Genomic DNA, 21,085 nt, shown 5'->3' on the forward strand with positions numbered 1-21,085 from the left:
ATGTATTCTTTACATTAAATGGAAGCTGAAATTCTCAACCACAGCTTATTGACTCCATCTACATCAGATAAAGAAAAGCACAAACAACTGTAAAACTTTCAATAAAATCATAAGAGGTAAATAAAATCATAACCCTTCACACACACAAACAATTAAAAAGAGTGTACACAGACAGATTGTCTCAGTAACACATCCTCAGCTCACTTAAGATGCTTCTCTCTCACCTGGGCTGGTACCTCAGCCAATGACAAGCACACAAGTCTCACAAAGTAGCATAAATTCCAAACTGAGAACATTCACATCTTTTGTATTTTTATTACATTCATTTTCGTTACATTAATTCCCTCCCCAGATAAACAAGGAAAGTCACCACACCCTTTGCTCTCTGGATGCTGGAGATCTGCAGTAACGTGACTGCAGTAGTTCTCTGATCCTCAGCATTTCACTACACTGCCCCACCCCCTGCCCCCAAACTACCTCATGCTTTATGTTAACACCAACACAGGACACACAGCTACAGCCTGAAAGGGCTCTCTAGGGATGAATGGCACACACAGCAGTGGCCCTGCAGACAGGGCACAAGCGTGCAGTGTAAGGAAAGCACCAGACACATGACAGCATGCTTGAAGTAGAGGATGATGTTCAGAGAAGCTATACCCCAGTTCATGGCTCTTGGCTCTTCTTACGCTCCTTTCACATCTGCGTTTAATTGTTTGACCCTTGAGGTGAGCTGGCACCTGGAAGCCACTTTGGCTGAGCCTCTGAATAGATGAGGAAGCCTGTGAAGGTGATGTACTTGCCGTGGTTGCTGTAGGCACCATAGCCATCATGCTGATGGCTGTAGAGCCAAACAGTGTCCCCGTATTGCAGAGGCAGCATGATGCTCTGGCTCTGCATCTCCCGCCTCTTGGAGTGGTTGTCATCATAGATCATGGCCTGTACCTCATTGTGGTTCTTCATCAGTTTCACTGACATGGTCTTAAAGGGCATTTTGCCAATGGTGAAGGAGAAATAGTATGCACCAGGTATACGACACGTGAAGATGCCAGTGGAGGAATTGAAATCTTTTCCAATATTCACGAACTCTGTATCAAATGTGATTGGCTCATGCTGAGTTTGCTTCTCATCTGTCCCCAGGAGACTTTGTGAGCGGGCAACAGAAAACGCAGAGCGAGGGTCTTGTACCCTGCTTGGTTGGTCAGACAACACGTGTCGCTGGGAAGCTTCGTTTTGCTCTCTGTGAAGTTGCTGAATTGTGTGAGGGTGTGGCTCGAGCTCTTGAGAGCTAAGAGCATTCTGGAAGAAGGCAGAAGTGTCTGGATAGATCAGGTAGCCATTGAAAGTTGTATAGGGGCCCACATTGCTGTAAAGAGCATACTTGGGATCTCCATGTAAACGCAGCCAAACTGTGTCCCCATAGTCAAGCTGCAACATGGCACTCTGGCTGGCCACCTTCCGTTCCTTGCGGTGATGTTCGTCATACACAATTACCTGCACCTCATTCTTGTTTCTCATCAGCATGACAGACAAGTTTTTCTTTGGGTATTTCCCAACAGTGAAAGAGAAGTAGTAGGCTCCCGGGATCCGGCAGCGGAACAATCCAGTCTTGGGGTCAAAATCATTGCCAATGTTCACATACACTTTGTCAAAGGTAATCACCATCTCAGAGCTCCCTTCCATGCTGCTGGTTCTGGCCACAGAGAAAGCAGAGCGAAATTCGGCACTGGTGTCTGCTGGGAAGCCATCTGTAGGAAGAAAAATCATGCAGCAAAGGAGGCCACAGATAATCTGAATGTTCAGAGTCATCATTGTATCTGGAAGAAAAAAGAAGCATATTTTAGCCAGAATAGCATTAATTTACAGCTCATACACCAGCTGAAATCCAGACCTGAATATTGCTAAATAAACATGAAGATCTATGTCCAAATTTTGAGAAATTTCCAGTGTGTTCTCTGACCAGTGTATGGGACCACACCATAGTTCAGATCCCAGCACCACTTTAGTATTTTTGTAATTTTTGTAAAACCTTTTTTAACCTGTACTCATGGAAAGAAAAAGAATCTTCTCCTTTGAAAGCCCAACTATCCTACAGCTTGTCTGCAAAACAGCATGTTGCTCACACTGCAGAGGGATCTCAGAGCTTGCTGGGGCTTTGCCAGAGCTCCCTTTTGTTGTGCCTTTTTTTATTTGTAAGACCAAGGATAAAACAAAGCCCTACACAAACCCTGTATTATACAACTGAGACACAGCTGAGGGGCAGGGAGAAGAGGACATATGCTCTAGAGATTCCCTTGCAGATGCCATTGCCTTGCAGTGCAGTAGCTGTTTCACAGGATGTGGAAGCTGGAAGCCAAGTAAATTGTTAGATCTCATTATTCCAACATGAATCTGTGAAAAGTACAAAGAAAGATGATGAAGAAGGAATGTTTAGGAAAGGAAGACAATTGAGAAAATTACTGAAATAATAAATAAAAAAAAGGAAAACAAAATGGTAAGTAAAAAGAAAGTCTCCTAAAGTGTACAATTCCTGACAGAGAACTGAAATACCAAAAATGGGAAAACAACTCCATAAATGGGTAACAGACCAGACCAAAAAACTTCTTTGACCCCTAAAAAAGTTAGGAGCTAATAGGATTTTCTGCTTCTATTTTCTGTGAATGTCTTTTTTTTGGACCGAGGCCAAAAATTATCTATTAGTGCTTTCAGGCTGGAAACAAAACTGCCAGTCATTCCAGTGAGAAGCTTCTCTTTCTGTCACCTCTCTGTGCTTATTAAAATATCACTCATACTAGGAGGCAAATGCCTGGTTTGCAGTCTGCTCCATCTGTCACCCCAAAACTGGTGCCTTGCCAGCCTGCAAACAATGAATTCACAGACCAGCAGAACAGAAGCAAAACATGCAACTCATTGTGGGGCTGGGGGGGGGGGGGGGGGGGAGGGTTGAAGACAAATCCTGCATTAAAAAGGATAAAGGGGTAAATATTTGAATCATCTGAGATGGCCTAGTAAGGCAGACAGAATGCATATAGACTGTGAGGTGGCAATGGGATCCTGCTTTTGGCAAGACATAATACCTAGAATCACTCGTCAGCAGGAATTCAGCTTGATCCCTGCTCTTTCACACTTGAGAATAAAACTGAAATCTGAGGATTTAATACACAAGAACCCAAGAATAGATTCTCAATTACATGAAAATGCCACACTAGCAAAGACTAAAAGAAATATCCATCCATGTCCCAATTTCACCTTAGGTCACTTCTCCCGCAGACATCTGTAGCAGGGCTCTCAGCTTAAGCAGGCTTATAAATTTGTTGGTGAAGGGCTGAACAAGGAGAGCTTGCTGTTCAGCAGAGCAAGGACGGGCTGCTGATCAGTGACAACACTGAGCAAGGATAACACTGCTCTTCTTAGTGCTGAAGAATGCTGAGACCAGCTTGATCAAACTCTCTGGACATGCAAGACTGAGGGTCCCTGACTGAGGCTGGGAGCGGCAAGGATGTGCAGGTCCTGATTTGGAAGTGAGGGTCAGAAGTGTTGAAGAGAAGAAATGAAAAAGCTGCCAACACATTTTTCAGCAGAAAGCATGTTTTGCTGAGTAAGCCTGAGAACACATAGTCTAAAAAATGCCAATTTTGAATGCATATTAAAGTCAACCACTTTATACTATAAAAGGCCAGTGTCACTTTTGCACAGCAAAGATTTCTAGCATACCTCCCTAAGGTGTATTAAGATCCTTCCTTTCAGTGAGGACACTCCTCAAGGTTATTCCTTGAGGCTGAACAAAAGAGATTTTCCCAGTTGTTGGTGTGGATAAGTAACATTAATCTCTGCTTCACAATTATTCTGCTACCTTGAATATAATTGCTTTAATAAAATTGCTTCAAAAACAGTGCACTAAATCAGTAGTAACAGCAATCCACACTGTGTAGTAAATATTTCTGATTAAGGTTTTTTCTCCTAATCATTATTGCAATAGCTTTAAATAAATAAATAATGTTATTTATATTAATATATCTGGTTTGCCATCCTTAATTCTGCAGGACGAAGTTGTATAAAAGCTCAATTACACCTGTGTAACTCTTTAGAGATAAATCATTGACTAACTCTGGGGGCCAAGATTGTACCCAGCTGTACCTCAGCTCCTCTCAGAAAGAATTTAAAAAGTAAGAGAGTTCTTTCTGTACCTTGTGGCTTCTGTTTGTGAAGGGAGGGTTTCTCTAAGAAACTTTGTCTGAAGTTCTCACTCTGCCTGCAACGTCTCGATATTTCCCTCCATGCCCGTGAATTCAGAATGTTTTTCCTGACCTAGCCCGCTCCTCCAGGCCCCCATGAAGGTTGCTGAGACAGAGCTGACTGATATAATTTTGAGGTCACTCTCTATCATCTTTGAAAGGTGATGGAGATCAGAGGAGGTCCCTGGTGACTGGAGAAAGGTAAATATGGCACCCATCTTCAGAAAGGACAAGTGACACTACCTGAGAAACTACAGGGTGGTTGACCAGTTCGCCCCTCGCTTTGGTCCCTGGGAAAATCATGGGATCTTCTTTTTAGAACATATTTTTAGTCAAAGGACATGTAATTCAGCAGACGTTATTTAATCGAGCATAGACTAATCAAGCTGATTGCCTTCTTGTGGGAAGAGTTCAGTGGATGTCACATGCATTTTAGCAAGGCTTTTGTTTCAGTTTCCCAGAGCATTCCTCTATCCAAATTGTGATGTTACATACATGGATTACTAGAAAAGTGAAAAACTGACTCGATTATCAGGCTTGAGAACTAGTGTTTAATGTTTATTTTCAGATGTCCTCTTCAATACTATTTATCAATGTCCTGAGAAGCAGAAAGAATACCCACTGATCAAGACTGCAGATGACACCAAAACAGATGGTTGACCAATATACTTGGAGGCACAGCTGCTGTTCAGAGGGACCCAGACAGATTGGCGGAACGGACTGAAAAGAAATTCAGTGATGATAAATGCAAAATACTGTACCTGAATGGACTAAACTGTGTGTTGGTACAGACTGGTGACTAACTAGTTGGAAGTCTGCCTGAAAAGGATCTGAAAAGGATCTAGGGGTCTCCATTCTTGGAAATTTACCAACAAGACTGGATTAAGCTGTGAGCAACCTGGTCTGCACTCAGTGTTGGCCTTGCTTTCAGCAGGAACTTGGCCTAGAGACTTCCTAAGTCATGATTCCTGATTCTGTAACTGAATCCCATAGCTACTGCCTTCTCACAGTTAAAATTCACTCCCTAGTAAACCTAGCCATGGCACTTACATGTAACTAACCAGCTAACAGCAAGTCTAACAGACAGATTATTTTCCATCCAGCAAATTGAAGCATTTTCAATGAAACTATTAATCCATTGCTAAGTGTCAGGCATCTGCCTCCATGCTGTGTTTATTTTTCCTGACTTTGCAGTTTATGTGTTCCTCAGGGCAATGGCTGTCTCTCTTCTCATGCCTGTACAGCATTTGGCTACTGCTGCCATTTAAACAATACTAATAGACCCTAATATCCCACCAAGAACTAAATCCCAAACTGTCACGCTCCTGAGCTCAGCCTCTGGTTCAGCAGTATTATTTTTGCAGAGTGCTACATCTAGCATGGCAGTCCCATTCCAGCTTCCAGCTCAGAAAACCAAGCCCTAAAGGCAAACTTAAAAGGGCTATTAGATGTTCCTGATTCATACTCATTCATTGTTATTCCAGTGATCACTATGGTGTGGCTGCATGGAGAACCAGGATGGCTGTGACATGGCTGCCTGCTCTTGAGATAACAAGTGACAGGAAAGGATTTGGCATTTGCATTTTTAACAACAAGCCTGCTTCTCTGAAATGCTGCCTGTGCTCCAGACCTTGTTCAGCATATCCAGGAGTCAGGGGGGTACTGAAAGCACATCACTGCTGGCCAAAAAGCACAGAAAGACAAAATAGACAAAGCTTAATAAAGTGTGTAGTGAACCTGACCTTATGATCCTTCAAATGACCACTATTCTTGTTTCTGTTTGAAAGCTAATTTCTCTGTAATAAGGTCACTTATTAAACATTGGATCACTCAGTACAGTTGCAAAGACCCTCTGCTGCTGCTGTCCCTTATTTATCAGCTCTTTCCAAAAGCAAGCCATTTAAATAAGGCAGTTAATTATGCTGCACTTCCATTAGCAAGTTGTTTCCTTGACAGCTCCCACTCACCACTTTAAGCACTATTTAGGTTCCTTTAAAAATAATTTAGAAAGTATCTAATAACACTCTCACACTAAACCAGTCTAAGAATAATTTGCCAATCATTAGGAAGACACATCCAGCTACAGGGATGCCACAAACAGAGGCCACTCGTGACAACTTTTGGACTTGAGTATTGTCATAGTAATTCTGAAAGATAAAGCTGCCAAAATGCTCTGTTCCCCAAAAAAAATTTTTTTCTGGTTCCCAAGTCTCTTTTACTGGTATAGTTTTCTTCTGGCAGAGAAGAGATGGCACTGAGGATGTGAAGCTGGCCATGGACACTGGCATTAGCCTTGAGTTCATGCTATGATCAAAGTTTTAAAACTGAAGAGTGAGGTGAAAGACCCAGGCTATAGATGGAAAATGGGTCTTCAGCATGTGGCAGCTGTGTTATTCTCATTACATTTACGCACAAATCAGGGCCCTTTCTCCCCTACCCTGCCATTCCTTATTGTCCCAACAGCACAGAAACATGGAATGAAGCTAAGCAGACCCAAGGGATAAATTAGGTAGGCTACTGTTTTTACTTTAGGCAGTACCACCAGGGACAGCATCCCACAGAGAAGTCAAGAAACTAATTTTGGAATAGGAGGCACAAACACATGACACAGCTAAACAATTCTAGAAGACACTGGCATTAAATTAGTGACCTGAAAAAAAGGGACTAAAGTGGTACTGACTCACATAGTAGAAAAAGAGCTGCAAAACTTTCTTGAAAAGAAAGTCAGAACTCACCATTTGCATGACCCAGGAAATTTTAATAGCTTTGAGTTTGCTGGAGGTGATTTTTCTGTCCTGGAACAGAATCAATCCACCAGTGAAAAGACAATTAGTTTTATTCTTCTATTGAGACACATGGATTTAAAAAAGGACATTCAACAATAGAAAGGTCACCCCATTTCTACACTTGCAGGACAGACCTACTTGTGATACCCACAAGGGTTTTCTTTTTATTCCAAAATATTAATTATCCAGATTCCCTAGTCCTACCTTATGCAAGAGTCCTTTGATTTCAGTGGGAGTTTTGCCAGGAATATCACTGAAGAATGAGATATGAAACAAAATTGAAGCAGTACAGTTGGATCAGCTGTTACTAAAAGGTTTTTTAAATCCTGTAAGCTGCAAGAGCAAAGCCCTTCTCCCTAGCTCTCACCCTAATATTTAAGGACAGCTGCAAATGTTTCAATTATTTGAATCAGTGAAACTCTGTGTAATGAACATCCTTCTTGGACTATAGTTAGCAAGATTTCTTTTCCCAAGATACCACATACTGTCTGTTCCACTCATCCAATACAGATTAAGAGCATCAGATAATGATGCAAATGCATCAGTTCTTCCAGCATCAAAGAGAAATTAATTGTAGCACATCCTCAAAAGCAAAATCTGTATAAGGGTACATGAGTAACAAAATCAGTGATTCACTTATGGCTCTGGCTTTTCTCTGCTTGTGATGAATATGGTTATTTTTTTTAACTCTGGCACAATCCTGGGAGGTAAAACATTGTCTGAAGCATTCAGGATGCCTTTTGGAAACCATATGTCACGCCTCAAATAACAGACATGTATTATGGCATTAATATAGAAAGTGCTTAATTTTGAATGTTTCCTTGAGTCAAGGGAGGGTCCTTTAACATAATAAATCAGCTTCTGTGTACTCAAAGATCTGTGGAAAGGCAAAAATTATTTTCAAGTGCCTCAACTCCAGCCATACTCAGGAAAAGGAAGAGTTATTGGAGAGACCTTTTTGGCAGAAGCCACTACTGTTACTTTGCATTTCAGGATATGATTAAACCTGCTGTTTCAAATGAAGCCCTAACAACTTTGTTTAAGCTAAAATGATGTTATGTGAAATGATGTAAATTCACTGACCAAAATGAAAACGCGATAGTTCTGACATTATGATTTTTCTTCTTTATCATCATTTAAGAAAATCTGTCATACACATATGAAGTGCCAGGGTAACACATTGCATCTGCCTTTTTGGCTATCATTATAATTTAAAATATATTAATTTAGACAAAATGGTGTTTTAGTAGAGAATATGGCTGAATAAATCCTAGGTGGAAGCAAGGAGTTATTCCAGCAAACTAATGCTTTAAGATGTAATGATTTTTTATATCCTTTCCTAAATGAACACATTGCACAAATCCAACTCTCCACCATGTACACACTGCTCAAGAAAACAGGACTAAAACTTCAAAGCAAAGAAACATACTTTAATATTGGCCAGAACTGGAAGAACAGAAAACATTGCTAGAGCATTTGAGTTTAAACTGTAGTTCATAAAGCAACTTGAGTATTGTAAAGTTGTTGTGCACATGCAGTTAAGTCAACTGTTGATCAGCAATCACTGAAATTACACCAGCAATAAACAGTGAAAAAAACCAGCCACTGATGGGAAGGAGTTCAGTGACAAACAGCTTCTGTGAAAGCAGAGGCCAGAGGAGCCTGGAAACCACATCTTGAGAAAACCGAAAGTCTGTTGCTGTACAGTGTTTATTTAATACTGCTACCTTTAGACATATAAAACTGAGACTATTTCAAGAGTTGGAATTTTCCCATGGATCCCATTACAGTTACAGTAATGCTAAAGTTAAACCATCTCTTTTCTCACCTCCAAACATAATTTCCTTTCTTAACCTGGTTTATCTGTGCATTTCTTTTTCCTGGTGTGCACTTCTTTTTCCTGGTGCGCAAGAGATGCTGAGACAGTGGAATAAGGGTTTATTGCCTTCCAGGCAACAGAGTATTTAATTTCTCCAAGCAGGAATCATATTGCTGCAGCACCAGAAGGCAGATCACACTGGCATAAAGGATTAACAAAGAGTCTGGCCCGGAATACCAGGAGGTATTTTGATAGGCAAAATAAAATATCTGACACCTTTGCAGCAACTATCATAAAGATCTCAGTTAAGAGAGTGAGAGAGGAAGGCTTCAAAGGCAGACTGCACACTGCAACCAAGTTCTAGAGAGAGAGGACTCAGAGAACTCAGAGGCTGGAGTAGAGGGCAATTTCCTTGCTCCAGGTAGCTGGGCTAGAAGCCATGTTGCAGGAGGACTTTCCCACAAAAGTCCTGGGTTTTTTTTGTCTGTGAAGATAAAACCATACGAAACAAATGACACTGCCAGAGAGACTGTACCAGCAACAGACCTACTGGGGTGATAGACAATTTATGAGAAAGAATGCTGAGTACAAGCAGTGCAATTCAGGCTATTCCTGAATTTATTCTTTAAAAATGAACAAGACTTATTTACAGGGTTTTTGTTGTAAACTTCTCATCTGGCTTAAGATACTTAAAATCATGGATGTTGATATTAAAGACATTTGTGTGAGTCCAGAGGGCTACAAAGATAACCAGAGGGCTGTAGTATCTCTCCTATGAAGACTGGCTGAGAGAGCTGGATTTGTTCAATCCAACTTCAAATCCAGTCTTCTCAATTTTAGAGAAGAGAAGGCCTCAGGGTGACCTCATTGCAGCCTTCCAGTACCTAAAGGGCTACAAGAAAGCAGAAGACAGGGGACATGGGGGAATGGCTTTATAGGACAAGGGGGAATGGCTTTAAACTGAAAGAAGGTAGGTTTAGATTCAATACTGAGAAAAAGATCTTTCCTGTGAGGGTGGTAAAGTACTGGAACAGGCTGCCCAGAGATGAGAGTTGTGGATGAGAGCTGTGGAACATCCCTGGAAGTGTTCAAGGCTGGATTGGATGGGGCTTGGAGCAACCTGCTCTAGTGGAAGGTGTCCCTGCTCATGAGGGGAGGTTGGAACTAAATGAGCTCTAACATCCCTTCCAACCTAAACCATTACATGATTCTATGATTCTGTGAAATAAAATGGTTTTATCTCATCATGTGACAAAAGAAGAAAGTGAAAAGGAAGGCAATGACTATACAAATGAGAGACTCTTAGAGGCAATGAGGAAGAAAGTTTAGAAGTGTTTACAAAAGACTGTTCTAGGTTGGAAATAAAAACTGGGAACCTAAGGAAAGTGCAGATGGGCTCAGCATCCCAGACTACTGTTGAAATTTCTCTCTTTTAGTAAGAGTTTATACAGGAAAAAGATAAAGAATTTTCCCCAGTAACATATGACGCATGGGGACTTTATACACACAGAAAGAAAAACTGTTTGGACAGCCTCACTGATCACAAGGCTTTCCTGAAGTGTCAGGATAATTCAAATCCTTAGGGACATTTGAAAAAAAAAAATAATAATCTCTGCTTTAAACTCAGTTGGGTAAACTGAGCTGTGAGTGACAAAGTGGAAACACTGGGGAGGGAGGCAGAATGACACTGGAATCAGTACTCTGGAATCAACTCGAATTCTAACCCCTTTATTATTTCTGTTTTATTGATACACATCATAGCTTTTTCTGGCAGTTTTTCTCAACTACTTCCTTCCAGTTAAGTAAAGTTTAGCTATCAGGAAAATCTCCACTCCCTCTGCTAACAAATGAAAGTCCAGGAACAGTTGAGAGACCATCAGTAGGTGTTTACTATAGGTAAATATACCTACAGTATAGGCAGACATTTGACTTTTTTTGAACCACACTTTCCTCTATGGACCCAAGCAATAGATTGCTTCAGTGCAGCTGAATTAATATTTTCATCCTCCAGTCATGGTCACCAGAAGATAAGGTGTCTGCTATTCTCAGAGTTGATGCTGTATTTGTCAATTTTCTTTTAATCCTTAGTTGTAACAAATACTTAGAGACATTAAAGGTCATCAAGATGATAGTAAATATTCCAGTTAAACACAGGCTGTATAGGTTTTCCTTCCTGTTCCCTGTTGCCTTTCACTTTCATTCACATTCCCAGTCATCCAGCAGCACACTATGGCACCATCAGTTGGGCAAAATCTTGCAGTGATTCTTTCATGTTCTTCTCTCATTTCCTCACTAAGAATGAAACAACTGTGAATAGTAGGTTTATTTGTCCAGACACTAATAGGAACCTGTGGAACCTGAGCCCCACAAAGATGTAACAAATAGGAAAGCAATTTTGACTGTCTATACATTACAGGAGTAGCAACTTTTGTGTTACACCTTCCTGTTGAAAACTGTTGTCCTGGAAATTGTGATGATGTTACAAGAGATACTGGAACCTTGTGGTGTGCTCTTAAGGCTTGTTCATTGTCCTCCCTGTAATGGTTTTATGTCCTCAATTTTCCTTCTGCGATTTTGTGCTCCTGCACTTTGTATCAGCCAATATATGATTTTAGTTTAACTGCAATGTAGGGTCTTAATCAAACAAAGAACAAGTTTTAGATTTTTCTTTTCTGTTTCCTTTTACAGCTGCATAGCCACATCTGCTCTCTCTTTCTCACTTCAGTGGGCAAACAATCATCATTTTTTTCCTGGAACTCTGCACCTGCAGAAGTTGTTTTCAAACCCTTCCCCCACTCACTGGAATGCTGCCCTCCAGTCATTTCTCTAAGACCTGCCATATCACCCACCTGAGTAAAAGCTAGAGGGGATATGCTGGTTCTTTCTGGTTAATTGTCAAATCTCAAGTTAGAATAAACCTGTGGAGCCCAGCAGTGGTCCCCTACGGGAACTAATGGACAGCTGAGTGCCAGCTGGGATTACATGTCATAACAACAAAAACCATTTTTGTATCATCGTTATGTCTGAACTCACTGTCTGCTATGAGCTGATTTAGCAATCCAAAGATTTTCACAAGTTGGGTAAATCTGGTCTCCATCCTGACTACCTGCAGTAAACAGAAAACTTCCAGAAAGGATGAGATTAGTTTTACTTTGCTTGATAAATCAACCTCTAATGCTATGTTTTACCAATGGAAACACTGCTTTGGTAATTTTATCCATCAGAGGCTACACTAAACATACTTTGAGAAAACGTCACATGCTACTGACTACTGTTTTCTGACAGCAGGCTTTGCAAATCTATCTGAAAAAACTCTCCATGTACTGGGGCATTTTCCTAAAGGAATGCTGTTTTCCTTGTGAGTTTTTTAGCATGTCTTGACAGGTAAGTAAGGAAAACATGCTGTCTTTTAACATCTGTCATCACACTCAGCCAAAACCCCACATTAATTTCTTTTCATGCCCTGCTGTTTCATTACTGTGAAGAAACTCAGAGAATGCTGAATTGCACTGCAGTGCTGGTCTACACTGTCAACATGCGGCAACATCTCAATTTGGAAATTCACTGAGCTCTAGTTTAGTGAAGAAGGTGATAATAAGCATTAAGATCCATGTATCTTTCATCTCTGCCCGGGCACTTTAATTTCTGCCCCTCTTCCTGCTGGGTCAGGACACAGACCTGGAGCCAGAGGACAAGCATCATGCAATCAACAGAGGTCAGTATTATTCTAGAATGAAAACTCTGTGTGGGGAAAAAGGGGTGTCAGCCAAAGTCCACATATGCCAATAGGTTCTTTTTCTGGTCCTGTTCTCCAACAGTCCACCTGGATCATAGAATCATAGAATGCTTTAGGTTGGAAGAGACCTTAAAGATTACCTAGTTCCAACCCTCCGCCATGGGCAGGGACACCTTCCATTAGACCAGGTTGCTCAGACTCCAATCAACCTGGCCTTGAACACTTCCAAGGAAGGACATTTTCAGCCTTGTTGGGAAACCTGTTCCAGTGCTTCATCACCCTCACAGGAAAGAATTTCTTCTGATATCCATGATAACCCTGTTGCTTTTGTACCCAGTGAATTGGTAGACAGATCAAGAAACAATCATTAAAAGAATAATCACTGCCTGAGACTACTACTGTAACCAGACAGTCAAGATACCTTGAGATAGATTCTTCCCTGGGTATGGAACAGAAGTTCTTGATGAACATTGAAATTCTTCAATACCTATAATGACCTTCAATATCAATTGCTTTTAATGAATCAGGTTTATCCAGTACTTGGCCCACTAGCACTCCTTCTTTTATATCTACAGATAAACAATTAAAAGCAGCAAAATAAATCAGCAGGGTTAGTAATTGTCATGCTTGTTAATACTGACACTTCACAACCAGCAATGTGTAGTCCCCATGTTCAGTGGTCTTATCTGCCAAATCCTTTGTGACCAGACCTCTCTGAGGAAGATTTATAGACAGCTGGAACCTGAGCTCTTTCAAATTTTTAGCAATTTTACTAGCAATTATTTCTCAGAAGGCCATAGCTGTTGGAAATAAGGCAACCCAAGGCTGTGAATTGGTATTTGATATCTTCAGGAAAACCATAGTTTCTGCTTCCACTTTTAAAACATTGAGTATATTTTGGTCAATTGATTTAATCAGCTTGTCATCTTTTTCAACAGGGAACTGTGAAGTTCCTCCCCAACACCCTGCATAAATCCAGTTTTCACTTCACAAGTTTTTGAACCTGGATTTTTCTGTGACAATCTGACACAGAGGTGCTGCCGCCTACAAGACAGACTCTAAGGAGGCCCTGGATGGAGGGACAGAGAGAAGCATTCCTGAACAATGCCCTCAGCACACATATACCTTTACAAGGTTTTCCCAATATCTGCTTTCTAGCTTTATATTGCTTCCAGTATTTAAAAAATGTCAGTCCCCTCATAATGGCAGCAGAAATGCTTGTGTGACCATTTCTGTACAACTCCATCTGCACTGAGGAGCTGCTGGAGAAAGGTTTTGGCATTGCCATCGGAAAGCGCTGCTGGGCACTGCTGTTCACTCATCAGCTCCTCATTCACAGAGAGGAAGCGCTCAGCGCCTGTCAAGTGCTCGCAGATCCCCGGCTCATCTCCACGACCAGCCAGTTTCCTCCCAGGCAAAATTGCCTTTGACAGTTTGAAGCTGATGCCTCTGATTTTGCTTATAGGAAAATAATTTTGTTAAAATACTGAAATAACAACTGCAGCAATGCACTGGCAGATTTTACCGGACTTTTAGATTCTAGTTGGACATAATATAAAGAACATGAAGGATATGGCTGCTCTGAATCCTGCTATGCAGATGCTTCATTTAAAGCAGGCTTGGATAGCATTACTTTGCTATTAAATATGCAGCTCATACTGAAAGAAGGGCCATTTGCAACAGCCTACACAATTTCCTCACAGCCACACTGAGAAATTCCAGTCATGCACCCTAAACCCAAACATTCATATTCAGTTTGTATTTCAAGACAGTGCTTCCTCTATTCAAATTTTTTCAGTCCCCTACCTTCCTTGTAGCTACTTCTGTCTAACACCTCTCCTTTTCAAGATAATTACCAACATTTTCCACCAGGAGAAACATTTACCATCTGCAGAACCCCCTCCAGCATGTTCAGTGTTTTTCTGCACAGCCTGTCTCAGATTTCCTCACAAGTTTTCCGGAGAATAACCCCCTTACCTTGTTGTCTCCTCCTAGTAGTAAAAATAGGATTCTTTTACATTAGCTATATTTGCTTTATCTCCTTCCAGAACCACCTTGTTCAAGGCTAAATTTCCTTTAGCACTGGATCACAGTAAGCCTTCTTTTGGATACCCTTTGTGCCTCTCAAATAAAGACTGTTTCATACACTCATCTGAGAAGTAAAGACAGCAAGGATGGGAAGAGGAATGATGAAATAAACTCAGGCAAAGCAGTACAAGCTGATGTCAAGCACTGCTCAGTCCTTGGGTGGAAGGGATGTGAATTCACTTTGAAATATCTGGGGCATCAAGTGGCTGGCTTTCTAGGCACATAATTATTTTTCCCAAGGTGTTCCAGCAGTAATGGAAGATGGGGGGAGGGGGAAAATCCATCACTGCTTATATAGTGTCCCAGTTTGTGCTCATGTGTCCCAGAGTAAATAAAAAATGAGGATTGCCATCAATTTATGGATATTCCAATGTAAAAGTGTTTGAATCACAAGAGATTATCATGCTAATATGTTCACTGAGCAACAGCCCCATGAAAACAGGCTACTAAAAAGTGCAGCTGAACTCTTCATTTTCTCCTTGTCTTGTTCATTCAACACAGATTCTTTCCAGCAGTTGCTTTACAGCCTTTCAGTCCTAGAGAGTACCTGTTTTCACAGAAAAAATTCCCTATTGCCTGCTTGGTATAAAAACACTTCCACTCCTCCCAGTGTGTCTTTAACTTCTTTAAGAGCTTTTCTTTTTGTCTGAGTGAAAAGGTCTAAAGCCTGAGGAGAGAGAAAAATCCCTCTCCCTTTAGAGGATTAAAAAATTATTTGGTTGGACTCAGAATGTGTTCTGTTCAGGATCTTATGTGCAGCCCACCACTTCAGCATCTGAAAGTGTTGATCATTGCTCTCTTTTTTCTTTCTGCCTCACAGAGATCCAGGATTTTTCACCATGCACAGGGGACTGTCTGTTCCATTTATATTAAACAATATATGTTAAATCATGAATACTACAGGACCTAGATTTTCTCTCCCTGGATAAATGCCTAAGAATATGAATCACAGAACTATGATTTATTTTATTCCGATTCTGAATTCCATTATTTTATTTCATTTTACCTCTAAAAACCATTTTTGGACTATACTCTTTCATTCAAGGAATAAAATACTAGAAGAGTTTGTATTTTCAGTTCAGATAATTTTACTACTGCTAATCTTGATTAATTTTTCTTCTTCCATAGTATTGTTTTCAGCATTCATAGACTCAATCGGGCATCTGCTCCCAGGAAATCAGAATGTGCCATTCCTTCCCTTTTCTTCCAAAAAGAGAGACCTCTTCTAACTGTCTTCTAGTAAGCTCTTACTCTTCTTTCAGGGTCTTTTCAGAAAGAGCTGGGCTGTTGTCTCAGTGCTGTGCTATGCCTGGATATCAGATAAACTCCTGAACAGGGCCAGCAGATTTCTATTACATTCACATGAAATGATTGCCTTCAGAAAATGATAGAAGAATGGTTTAGAGGAGAACTTAAGACATTAAACAGTCCAAGGTGCTTTATTATTACAGGATCACTAGCCTTATTTGATTCTTCACAGATAATTGTCTAACCTGTTCTTAAAATGTCTTCAGAACCTCCCTATATCAAATATTTGACTGTTTTTATTATTCTAGGTTTTAGAAAATTATTTTTCTAGTTTAAACTAATCACCCTTTCTGATGCTTTTTGCTTTCTGTTCCATCCACCATGAGCCCAAAGAAAAGGTTTTCCCTGCTCTATTTTTTATCTGAAATCTGTTATATACCCCTGTCAAATTTCTGGTCCAAAAATTACAGTTATTTCAAATCATCTTGCAGGTCACATCCTTCTGACCTTTGATGAGTCCTGCTGCCTTCCTCTGGACTCCCTCTGATTGAATTGCACCTGTCTCAAAGTGCAACAACCAAAACTTAGCACAGCCCCCAAGATGAGGCTTTGGCCTCAGAGTAAAAGGATTGCTTCATATCTTCCAGTTTTTTACATATCCGAGCAAGATGTTTGCCTTTATTTGCAACAGCATGACATTGACTCATGTTCAGCTTGTGATCTATCATTACAGATTCTTTTCTGTGGAGTTGCAACCTAGTCATTTACTTCTGGCTTGTGTTTATCTGGCCGGTAATTTCTGCCTTATTGTAGTACCTTGTATTTATCCCTACTGAATTTCATTCAGATCTTTTCCTAGAAGGTCTTCCAATTTATTGGAAAAATTTTGAATTCTAGTATTTTCCTCCAGCATATTTCAAGTGTCACAGTTTTATGTCCCTGGAAAATGGGAAATACCCACTCCTTACATTACCATTCAGGTCCTCTAAGAAAACATTGAAGAAAAGCAGATCCAGGACACCCCAATGCAGCCACTGTGTTAGAGTTAAACAACTTGTGGCCTCTTGGAAGGACTGGCACATACTAAAAGCATATGAGCATATGAGCTCTGAATCTTCTGACATTTAAAGAAGATCTGCCTGTTCAGATAATCATGTTTACCCAGTTTACAGCCTCCTTCACCTGCTATGCCCCATGCCTCACCAAAACAAATATTTGCCATTAATGTGCAACCATAGTCAAGAATCTCAACTTTTACATTAAAAAACCCACAACCCAAGTGAAATCTCTCATTCTTTTTTTAAAAGTAGCCTCTAATATGTAAACTGAACAGAAGCAAATTCTTTTAGAACCGGCTGGAATACTGACAAAATAATTGGGAAAAAATGTGACCATTTCTCTTCATAGATTTAGGGATATGGTAGCAATGTCCTAATTTATTACATTCACAGTAGTTACACAGCAGCATAGGCTTGAAGGGCAGCACCAAAGCAGCTGCTTGATTTCAATGGACTGAACATCTCCTTTGCTCTTGGCCAATGACTGCAGGATCTTTTCCTTGGAGCTTAAACACCAGCCATGACAGTCACAAGCAGGCACATCACAGACAGTAAGCCTTTGTGTACATTGGAATAAAGATGATCTGATATTCCTCCTGACAACAGAGGCTTAACTCTCTCGTCTAGCCCTGACTCTTATTCCTGTAGTCATTACCACTGTGCCCCCAGATTCCTTAACCCAATATAGACAGTTTTCCTTGCACTGTGACTGAGGCCCCAGCACAGCAGAAAACATGTGTGGTGTGAATTAACCAGCTGGAGGGTAAAGAAGGAGAAATTATAAATTCTCCCTGTTTCCCAATGGGGCCCTAGTAATCAGTTATTAGCCCCTGGAGTAGTCACTTACTGCTTGCTCTGTGATCATCTGATTCTGGCAGTGTTACCTCTGCTGGAAACCTCAGACCTTTGATTAGATGCAGCAGGAATTCCTCCTTTGTTCTCTAACCTGTCTGGAGGAAGCATGCAACTAGCAAGAAGCTTTACAGGGACAAGAAAGAACTCAGGGGTAGACTTGGTATTCACAGAGCACCAGCAGCTCAGCAGTTGTGTAGTACTGGCTTATCTCATTTGAACATCACACAAATTTCCTTATCTAGGAGAGGGTCAAAGCAAAAGATAGAGAAAAGCTGAAAAGAAAAACAAAGTCCTGACTTCTGCTTGGATTTGTTGGCCAACAGGATCTATACTAAATTTCTGAGTGCCAAATGAGAAGTGAGAGGCTTTTAATTTCTATTGGGTGAAAATCAGAGCCAGTATTTCAAATATTGTAAGGTGAACTATCAAATTGCCAAGCCTTAATGTGTCTTCCAAAACAGTACAAAGAACCTCACCCCTATAGGCTAGTCAGTAGACTGTAATTCAGTGGAACATAATTTTCCTTAACTGTGCACCTTGGAGTAGAATTCATGCTTCACACTTTGGTGATTTAAAAAGGTAGCTGCATGGAAGAGCTCAGGAGTAAAACCCACCAAATCCTAACATCTGACCTCAGATGCTGATAACAAAGCCCTAGACTTCAGCATTAGTATGACTTTAGCAATTTTAGACCCTATTTTTTTCTCTATTCTTTTGCCTAAAAGTCAATGCAGAGAGGAGTATCTCTTGGAGGGAGACATTTCTCAGCGGAAAATATTATATTTTCAGAGGTACTCACCTCCTTGGAAATCTACTGTCACTACCAGGACCAGTTCATTTCATTGCTTTCTGCCTTCACCATAAGAAGGGGTGAAGTTCTGGCACAATGACAGGGATCACTCAGAGGCTCAGTGCCTGTCCACTTTCTGCCAGCATTGGCCTCTTTTTCTTTTGGTCTTTGTATTACAGGGCGCTCTGCAGAGAAGGTTAAAACTGTCTTGTCTGTTTACACCTTTGACATATCATTTTTCTCTGTGTGCCTGTCTTCATTTAGGTTACTATTTTATACAAGAGTAAGTCTTCCAAGAGCTGGTGATGAATAGGCAGCCTTGCTGCTCTTCCAAAATACACCTTTTATTAAAATGGAGACTATAAAAGCTATCATACACTACATGACTACAGGTCACAGGATAGTTACTGGTATAGCTGCTGCCATTGTGGGCCTGCTTAGCCTTCTGTATTTGGAAAATAGGAAAGGTTCACAGTTTATGAATGGAGAGCACAGCACAATGGATAGATGATTGCACGAGTAAAATATAAATAACAACACAACTAAAACATAAATAACAACAAAGGGTTCTGAGTTTTGGCGCCAAATCTCTGGTTCCAATGTATTTTATTTCTGCATCTGTTTCTTCATCTACAAAACAGCAAATGTCTATAACACCAACAAATTATCAGATTTAAACCAATTCTAGATCGAAGCTATGGGTTCCCCATTATGGTGACCAAATGCCCTCTGAAGGCATTGCTTCTTTCAGACAGAAAATACAAAACTCATCTGTAGAGCCTAGTCATGAACCATTCAGCACTTTGAATTATATCTTTTCAGAGAGAAACAGAAGGAATGCACAGGGTAATGCTGCTCTACTGGGAATCCTCATTCTTCCTTGACATGCCTCCTAGTGCTACAAATTAACCCTTAAAAATGGCTAGACAAGCAAACAGCTGCCATATGCCAAGACAGAATTGCAGCCTCACTGGCGAAGTGTTTCAAACTCCTGTTACACATCATGTCCCTGGAGAAGAGAAACTGCAGAAGGTTGCAATAGCATCAGAATGAATAATTGAAGCTCGGCTCATTCAGTATGTGCACAAACGGAAGGGTCACAGTGCTGCCTTCTAGTCGGCCGGCAGTGCAGGAACTCACCAGTGTCTAATAGAAACATCATCTGGAGATACTGACCTACTTCTCTGGGAGCTTTTGCAGAGTGGGCTGAGGAGACGACAGTGGGATGGCCAAGTACACAGAGGATTAAATCATATTATCTAACAGAAAACCGCACACAACAGAATCGATTGCATATGCTACTCTTGGAAAAACCCTCGGGACTTTGTTCCACCGAGAAACCAGAGATCCATGCAAGATTAATGCTATTCCCCCACCTGAGAAACTATCCCTGTGGGAATTCGCCAGGATGCTCTTCACCATGGCCAGTCCTTGGGAGGTTTTCCTACCTCGCCTCCATGACAAGTGGGGCCAAAATTTTATAACCGTTCCCACATAAACTCTACAGCCATTTATGACAGGTGTGAGGGAGGGTAACTCGGGCATTTCCCGCTATTGTCCGGCCGCTCGGTGGGAAGGTAGGGAGCGCATCCCGCCCACGCCCTGCCCGCCGCCCCGGGGCCCCGGGCTGGGTCACCGCAGGTGCCCCGAGCACAGCCCGCCTTCTCCAGGACGGCCAGAGCCCCGACGGTCCCTCCGCTCCGCTCCCCGCCCGGGCAGCCCTCAGGAGCAGCCGGGGCCCGGCCCGCCCGCGGCCCCGCTCCCCTCGCCCCTGTCCGAGCGCGGGATCCCCCCTCACGGCCCGGCCCCGCAGGTGCAGCCCGGCCCCAGCGGGGGCTCCCCCGGCCCGGTACCTGCTGCGCCCCGCGGCGGCGGCTGGGCTGGGCTCGGTTCGGCGGGGGCAGTGAGCGGTGCGGAGCGCGGAGCGGAGCGGGGCCGCGGCGCTGACAGCCTGCGCACTGACAGCTCGGCAGCCGCGGCGGGGGCCGGGGCCGGGGCTGGGAGGGGGCCGCGGGCACCCGGGGCTCCGGCGCCGAATCAGGGACGGGAGGAGGGCCCGGGGGCGGGCGGGAACGGGGAAGGGGAGGGGGCGGCGGGGCGAGGGGCTCGGAGCCCTGTCACCGCCGCGGCCCGGGCGGCCTGCGGGAGGCGCCCGCTGAGGGCCGGGGGGCTGTGGGCGCCCTCAAGGACAGCGGTGACCGAGAGGCGCGGCGCTGTGAGACAGCCCGGCCGGCTCCCCGCCGCCTGCCCGGGAGGAGAGGGCGCTGGGGACGGGTGCCGCGGGGTGCTGCCCTTCACTCGGCACGGCGGCGGCTGAGCGGGGCACAGGGCGGGCTCCCTCCCCGCCCGGGGCACAGGGCACAGGCCAGCGGGCCGGGCCCGCCCGGAGCAGCGCCCTCCATCCCCGGGCTGAGCAGCCGGGACGGGGTCAGGCCCATGAGCTCCAGGCCCATGAGGGACAACAAACAGCCTT

The 21,085-nt window shown here is 42.6% G+C and overlaps 1 protein-coding gene across 1 annotated transcript; it reads right to left on the reverse strand.

Moving 5' to 3' along the window:
• Positions 1 to 322: 322 nt before the first annotated feature.
• Positions 323 to 20,617, reverse strand: C1QTNF4 (C1q and TNF related 4). Its single transcript, XM_083864409.1, has 2 exons — positions 20,466 to 20,617; positions 323 to 1,814 (listed from the first exon to the last, which is right to left on the reverse strand). The coding sequence occupies exon 2, from the start codon at positions 1,807 to 1,809 to the stop codon at positions 706 to 708; it is 1,104 nt and encodes a 367-aa protein (XP_083720535.1). The 5' UTR covers positions 1,810 to 1,814; positions 20,466 to 20,617; the 3' UTR covers positions 323 to 705.
• Positions 20,618 to 21,085: the final 468 nt, after the last annotated feature.

The sequence above is a fragment of the Zosterops lateralis genome (genome assembly GCF_965231275.1).
Source record: "Zosterops lateralis genome assembly, chromosome: 6".
NCBI lineage: Eukaryota > Metazoa > Chordata > Aves > Passeriformes > Zosteropidae > Zosterops > Zosterops lateralis.

Excerpts from the sequence above, each read along its gene's own strand:
- C1QTNF4 (XM_083864409.1), bottom strand. The coding sequence starts at position 1,809 with ATGATGACTCTGAACATTCAGATTATCTGTGGCCTCCTTTGCTGCATG.